General features: G+C 37.5%; 1 protein-coding gene across 1 annotated transcript in view; it reads left to right on the forward strand.

Moving 5' to 3' along the window:
• The window catches only part of IPO5 (importin 5), a 54,322-nt gene that overhangs the window by 24,568 nt on the left and 21,602 nt on the right, over positions 1-8,152 (forward strand). Inside the window, exons 10-16 of the mRNA XM_005883625.2 lie at positions 527-651; positions 744-833; positions 918-1,091; positions 4,363-4,581; positions 5,805-5,888; positions 7,783-7,915; positions 8,005-8,126. Of these exons, the coding sequence (XP_005883687.1) occupies positions 527-651; positions 744-833; positions 918-1,091; positions 4,363-4,581; positions 5,805-5,888; positions 7,783-7,915; positions 8,005-8,126 (947 nt within the window). The remainder of the gene's footprint in view (positions 1-526; positions 652-743; positions 834-917; positions 1,092-4,362; positions 4,582-5,804; positions 5,889-7,782; positions 7,916-8,004; positions 8,127-8,152) is intronic.

The following is an 8,152-nucleotide window of genomic DNA, read 5'->3' on the forward strand; positions in this document are numbered from 1 at the left end:
CGTGCACGAATTTCATGCACCAGGCCACTAGTTCTGTTAATAAAAAAGCAAATATACATTATTATGTTAGAATACAAATAAGACTCATCCATATTCATTTACCATATTACTAAATAAAATTCTTTTAAAGTAGCACATTTTTCTTTTTGGGTTTGTTTTTTTTTTCTTTTGGAAATCATCTAATCTGTATTAAGTAAGCAGCAGTGTGTGACAGAAGATCCAGACATTTATTGCTTATAATATCAGAGGAAAAGTCTCTTATTTTAAGTAGTTTATAAATACTGATAAGCTCTTTGCTTCTATATTGCCTTTTAACTTTTGGCATGGAAATGCTTGTGTGACATAACCACTATTACAATGAAATAATCCAGTCAGGTACTTTTTCTATCCATTTTTTAAACTAATAAATGTATAAAAATATTTCATTACTCTTTTCCAGAGTAAGGAGAACTTTAATACTTCTGATAGAATGACATGTTTGTAGTGTCTCATTGCTGTTCTTTTATTTGCAATTCTTTCTCTGTAGCTGACTGGAAATATCGACATGCAGGATTAATGGCTTTATCCGCCATTGGTGAAGGATGCCACCAGCAAATGGAAGGAATTCTAAATGAGATTGTAAATTTTGTTTTGCTTTTTCTTCAGGATCCTGTAAGTACCAATAACAGTTTGCTTCATAATTATTACTGTAGTTTCAAATGGGAAATAGAAAGCCTTTACTAATACCAAGGAGTATATTGCAGCATCCAAGAGTGAGGTATGCAGCCTGTAATGCTGTTGGACAGATGGCTACAGATTTTGCTCCTGGTTTCCAAAAGAAATTCCATGAGAAGGTAAGCAACAAGTCCTCAAACACTCAAACTTTAAGAAGAAGGGTGACATTTCAAAATATATGCTTAAATGATTTCCTTCCACAGGTGATTGCAGCTCTGCTACAGACCATGGAAGACCAAGGCAATCAACGAGTGCAGGCCCATGCCGCTGCTGCTCTCATTAACTTTACTGAGGACTGCCCCAAGTCACTGCTTATTCCATATTTGGATAATTTGGTGAAACATCTACATTCCATCATGGTACTTAAACTTCAGGAGGTAAATTTTAAGATGTTTAACTCCCCTATTTAGATGTTAATTTAGGTTAATTTGAACAGGGGGACTCTTCAGCATGGCAATCAAGAATAGAAAGTGAGCCCTAACCGGTTTGTCTCAGTGGATAGAGCGTCGGCCTGCGGACTCAAGGGTCCCAGGTTCGATTCCAGTCAGGGGCATGCACCTTGGTTGCGGGCACATACCCAGTAGGGAGTGTGCAGGAGGCAGCTGATCAGTGTTTCTCTCTCATCGATGTTTCTAACTCTCCATCCTTCTCCCTTCCTCTCTGTAAGAAATCAATAGAATATATTTTTTAAAAAGTTGGAAAAGAATAGAAAGGCCTGGCCAGTGTGGCTCAGTGGTTGGGCACTGACCCAGAAATCAAGAGGTCACTGGTTCAATTCCCGGTCAGGGCACATGCCTGGGTTGCAAGCTCAATTCCCAGTTAGGGGGAGTGCAGGAGGCAGTCAATGGATGATGTTTTTCTTTCATTGATTTTTCTATCCCTCTATCCCTCTTTCTTCCCCTCTAAAAATTAATTTCAAAACATTTTTTAAAGTTATTTAAAAAAAAGAAGAATAGAAAGTTAGAAGGACATTATAGGCCTGACCAGAGAATGATCCAGTTTGAGGATAGGGAAGATACACCCTAAAGGTTAGGTAAAATCACTATATGAATTATCTTGAAAACAAGGCAGTTATTTTTTAACTCTAATTTAGGTAAATTTGGAGGAACCAATTTATGTTTGTAATTGCTCTAAGGAATCATGATGATATGATTTTATGAAATTAAAGTAGCATTGTGGGACTAAAAAGGGAGATGATTTAAGGCAAGAGCATCATGATCATTGTTCAGGGAGCTTGGGTGGTAACAGTGGAAATTGGAGGGCAGAGGGGAGGTGACTAAAAGACATTTCTCGGGAAGCATGCACAGTTTCTTTCTGCCAGTTTGAATTTCAAAAGATGAAAGAGAAGGACGTAAAAAATTGATCTCCTAAACCAGGTCACAGAAATAGAGATGTGGAAAAGAAATTTTTTTTTTGCTTTAAGTATGTTGTTTTTAAAATAAGACCTGGCCATTCAAAAAGAAGATGGTGGATGTGAGGGCGATCTGGCTGCGACATCTGTCACCCCATTGATCGCCAGGGTTGATTCGGCTGATCTGGCTGGCTAGGCGGGTGTCCCCCTCCTCCCTCACCGATCCATGTGCGTCCCTCCCGAAGCTGCGCGCTCGGTCGAAGAGGACGACCTTCCCCCCCGAGGAGAGGACCGGTCTTCGGTCAAGGGTATACGAGTAGCTGCGCTCCCCTGCTAGAACCTCCAAACAAGCTCTCAAAAAGAAGATGGTTTCTAGTTATAGGTTAAGTAAGAGAGGCAGCCTACAAACAATTAAATGGTGTTAGTACAGCAGTGTGTGGAAGGAAAGATGCAAGTAAGTGAAGCAAAGATTGGCCTAGCCAGTTTGGGTCATTGGATAGAGCATCAGCCTGCGGACTGAAGGGTCCCAGGTTCAATTCCAGTCAAGGGCACGTACCTTGGTTGCAGGTTCCTCGGCCCTGGACAGGGATTATGCAAGAGGCAACCAATGATGTTTCTCTTTGTCTCTCCCTCTCCCTTTCACTCTCTAAAAATCAAAAATATATCCTCAGGTGAGAATTAACAAAAAGAGAGAGAAGCAAAGATTGAGTCTCAGTTTTCAAATATAGTGAAAATAAATTGCTACTATAAAAATGAAATAAATAAAAAGGACATAAAAGCTTTTTTACTGTTATATTTAACAGATATTAAGTTGCTGTCAGGTTTCTGTAAAAGTTTCTAACACTCAATTCCTGTACTTTAATATGAACTAGTAACAGACAAGTTCACAAACCACACTCCTGCATAGCACTGGTCTAAAGAAGAACAGGAGAATACAGGCTAAAGAACAAGAACAAGATAAGCAAAAAAAAAACAACAAACAAACCAACAACTCATAGCCACAAACAACAGTATAGTGATTACCAGAGGGAAAGGGGGGGATAAATGGTGAAGGAAGGTGACTAGACTTAGGGTGGTAAATACACAATTAAAATATACAGATGATGTATTAGAGAATTGTATGCCTGAAATCTACATGACTTGATTAACCAATGTCACCACAATAAATTTAATTTTTAAAAGAGATACAATGTCTCAGAAGGCAAAGAAATCAATTTGCAACAAAAAGGATATACCATATGATACATCCATTTGATAAGCAGAGTAGGAACATGAGTGTATCTGAAGACAAAGATGTAGACCCAGGTTGAAGGCAGATTATTTGGCTGGTTAAGTCAGGAATAGATGAATCAAATGTGATTTTAGGCTGAAGTGTGAAGAGCAAGAGCGTCTGTATATTTCCCTCCCCTTCCTGCAGAGGGGCAATGTGTAAGATACAGATTGAAGGAAGTTGTTGCTAAGATAGAAAGGAGAGGAGGATAAATTATGTGAGCAAGAGTTTTATGAAAAGAGGGTAACCAAGGGAAAAGGATGTTCCTTCTTAAACATTAAATATGGAGCAGATGCTGAGATACAGAAGGAGGGGGGAATAAATTAACCTCTTAAAGTTGTGCTGGAACTCAGTACAAGTGAGGAACTCTTTTTGAGAGTGTGGTTGTAGTAGAGGGGGAGAAAGAAGAAAATCGGGGTGTAGTTACTAGGGCAAGTATTCATGTGAATCCACAAGGAAGTATAATATTACCAGGTGACGGCATGAGCCCAGCTACAAATACCCACTTAGTATTCATTACTGGCTAGGGCAGACAATACCGTAGATCTCTGATGCAGGAGAAAGGATGATCATCACATCGAAGGCAGAAGTGAGTGAAAAAGAGGCACCAGTAGCATCATTAATGTATCTTCTCAGAAGAATCCTATTAGAAGATAAAGGTGTAGAACAAAAAGGGAATTTCCTCCTTGATGTAGTAGGGCAACCCAAAATATATAGTAAGTGGGAATAAATGAAGAAAAATGAATAAGGAGGATAGGCATTTACTTGATGGCAAACTTGTGCTCAAGGACTTGCTGTGCTGTGAGATAAAGCAAAAATGATTAAGGAGGCCTATAGTAACTGAAGAGAGATATCCCACATAAATAGTTCAACAGGGATTCTTAAATTTGCTCTAAAACCCATTACCTTCACTCTGGCTGCTGAAGAGTAGTTTCATCTTGCTATTTCAGAAAAGCATTGGAAACTTGGAGTTTTTCTTCCAATTTTTCATTTACGTAATGTATTTTGTATATCTTCCTTCTCCTAGTTGATTCAAAAAGGCACCAAGCTAGTTTTGGAACAAGTTGTGACATCTATCGCATCAGTTGCAGATACTGCAGAGGAAAAGTTTGTCCCCTACTATGACTTATTTATGCCATCATTAAAGCACATTGTTGAGAATGCAGTTCAAAAGGAACTTAGACTTCTCAGAGGAAAAACTATTGAATGCATCAGTCTCATTGGTCTGGCTGTTGGGAAGGAAAAGGTAAGTAATTTGTAGTATGTTGAATTTACTATAATTTGTCTGTGGAGGCATTGAGGGTGCAAGAGGGTTTTTTCCTTCTGATAAGTGGTTTTCTGGGTGCTTTTTTTTTCTCCCATCAGCTTACTCTCACATTATTCTCATTTTATATATAAATAAGTTGTTGCCTTCATTTTTTCATTGTTAATATTTAAGGTTCTTAATTCAAGTTATGCTCTTGAGACCTCCCCCTTTCTTACCACATGTACAGTCTATCTCTGGAGCATGTGGAGTTCAGATGCATGTTTAGTTTCACTTATTTAAATATTTGCTTGGAAACATTCCAGTTGCTTTCCTGTTCACTTAAAAACATCGGGTAGCCCTAGCCTGTTTGGCTCTGTGGATAGAGCATCAGCCTGCAGACTGAAGGGTACCAGGTTGATTCCAGTCAAGGGCACATGCCCAGGTGTCAGGCTCGATCCCCAGTAGGGGGCATGCAGGAGGCAGCCGATCGTGTGTGTGTGTATATATCAGGTGTCCTAAAAGAGAAATCTTTGTATATATAGCTTTTCAGAATATAATTACCAAGGAGCATTGGCCATTGTGTTTTTTCTTCCCAGCCAGCAGCTCAGTTGTCAAAGCTAATCCAAAAGAAATTCTTCTGTCATTGACCCCTCGTGTTCTGATTCTCAGAACTACCAACATAGAACCCCTCACTGTGGTCTCTAAAACCAGCATCATATTAACTTACCTTGTAAATTGTTTTCTGTGGGATACCGAGAAGCTAACCAGTAAAACATTTTTATGTTACATACTCTATATATCTGGCTTTCAAGTATTTTTGAAACACTGCCTGTTTATACAATAGAGATTGCCAGAACCACAGTTAAATGAAAATCATAGAGGTCTATGGAGCAATCCAAAATTTTCTTTCTGGATTTGGATTATCATTTTACTGCTAGAAATGCATAAGCCACAGACCAAAATTTGATGCCATTAGAAATATTTTTATACTCCAGTTTACTTTGACTTTAGCAGAATATATTTTTCTAGAAAGAACACTAAGTCTTGCAATATGGTGAAAATTTTTCAACATAATACTTTTATCTGAGGGGTTATAACTGATATGGGAAATATAATAGATCTTTTGGGCAAGTTTTGTTATTATACAAGAAACATTAAGTGCCTCTCTGATTTGATATACAAGAGTCATATTGTTGTTGTTATTCTTAAATATTTTTTTCTAGTTCATGCAAGATGCATCGGATGTGATGCAGCTGTTGCTGAAGACCCAGACAGACTTCAGTGATATGGAAGATGATGATCCTCAGGTAAAGCAGCCTCAATATGTTCCATCCTAATCGATTTAGGAGTTTCAGCTAGTGCAAGGTTAAATGTACTTTTTTAAAAAAATAATGGAATAATAGGTTTCCTGAGCAATATTAACCACAGGTTTCAGAGCCATTCTTCACTGGTTTGACTTCAATTTCTCATAATAGTATTCACAATGCCTAACATAAAATAGGCACTTAAATAGTTTGAATTGAATTTTCACTTTTTCTCAATTTGCTGTAGTTGCTCCTTATTCTCGACTCTCAATATTTTGATGCTCTTGAGGGTCTGTCCTAGGCCCTCTTTTCTCCTCACTCCCCTCGAGCAGTGTCATTCACAGTCATGGCCTCAATTCTCCTATATATACTTGTGACTTCCAGATCTTTCTCTGAATTTGGGCTTCATTTATCCAAACACTTACTAGACATCTCTATTTGGATGTCTCCTAATCCTTTGAATGCCACATGAATTCCCCTCCCTGTCAAAAGAAATGCAGAAACCTAACAATCTTAGAACATGCCATGCTCTCTTCTATCTGCCTATGAATAAACAAACATTTCTTTAACTTAGAAAGAACCCTTCCCCCACTCAACCTGGCTAACTCCTGCTTATATTGCACATCCAGTACCAGTTTCAATGGTGGATACTTATGACACTGTTGTAATAATTGTAATTGTCCATCCTAATCTTAATTGTACTCTGAATGCCTAATACAGCGGTTCTCAACCTGTGGGTCGCGACCCCTTTGGAGGTTGAACGACCCTTTCACAGGGGTCGCCTAAGACCATCGGAAAACACATATATAATTACATATTGTTTTTGTGATTAATCACTATGCTTTAACTGTGTTCAATTTATAACAATGAAATTGGGAGTCACCACAACATGAGGAACTGTATTAAAGGGTCATGGCATTAGGAAGGTTGAGAACCACTGGCCTAACATAACAGGGACTCAATAAATAGTTGGATTAAATTTTGGCTTTACACAGCCACATTATAATTATTTCCCTTAACACTCAAAATTATGTTTTTGTTTTGTTTTTTTAAATTAGTGGGAAACAATTTGTGAGATAGATATATAGATAGATATAAGGGAGTAAAAAAAATCACTTCCTGGGTTACAGGGATGATGAATTAAAACTAGAGGTAAGTAAGTCTATGTAAATACAGTAGTAGAAGAGGTGTCAAATAGACCAGCCACTTACACAGAAAATTACAACATCTAGGACAGTGATGGTGAACCTTTTGAGCTCGACGTGTCAGCATTTTGAAAAACCCTAACTTAACTCTGGTGCCGTGTCACATATAGAAATTTTTTGATATTTGCAACCATAGTAAAACAAAGACTTATATTTTTGATATTTATTTTATATATTTAAATGCCATTTGACAAAGAAAAATCAACCAAAAAAATGAGTTCGCATGTCACCTCTGACACGTGTGTCATAGGTTCGCCATCACTGATCTAAGAGAAGGGATGTTTTGTTTCTTGAGTGTTAATGTTTAATGGATGAGATACTAGGCAGTAGGGATACAAAGTCAAATACAATGTGTCTGCCTTAAAAAAAAAAAAAATAGTGCCTAGAAGTTTAAGTAGGTCTTATTTATGTGATTCAGACAATAGTAGAGAAAACTGTATGTTGCTTCTTGAAAGTAAAAAAAATAGATATGATCCTGGTCTTTCTGTATTGCTTCACCTGCTGTGACTATATTCCAGTGTAGAGGTTCACAGTGATTTTGTTATTATTTCTGAGCATTTTAAGTTTATGACCTTAGAAAATGTTTAAAGAGCCATGAATATAAAACATTATTTCTATGAAATCGGAAATTACTTTATGTCTTACTTACCTATTGTTTTTTAAATTAATTTAATTTTTCACTTTCCCCCCAGATCTCTTACATGATCTCAGCATGGGCCAGAATGTGCAAAATCCTTGGAAAAGAATTTCAGCAATACCTTCCAGTGGTTATGGGGCCTTTAATGAAGACAGCTTCAATTAAGCCTGAAGTAGCCCTTTTAGATAGTAGGTGTCTTCATGAAGACAGCAATTGTATTGTAAAATTACTCTTTGTTACTAATTTCCTCATGAATTTGTTTTTTTCTCTGTAATAGCCCAAGACATGGAGAATATGAGTGATGATGATGGTTGGGAGTTTGTGAACCTTGGAGACCAGCAAAGTTTTGGTATTAAAACTGCAGGACTGGAAGAAAAATCAACTGCTTGTCAGATGCTGGTAAGTGATAATGTTTAAACATTATT

This window comes from Myotis brandtii, unplaced genomic scaffold, assembly GCF_000412655.1.
Source record: "Myotis brandtii unplaced genomic scaffold, ASM41265v1 scaffold796, whole genome shotgun sequence".
In the NCBI taxonomy this organism is placed as follows: domain Eukaryota; kingdom Metazoa; phylum Chordata; class Mammalia; order Chiroptera; family Vespertilionidae; genus Myotis; species Myotis brandtii.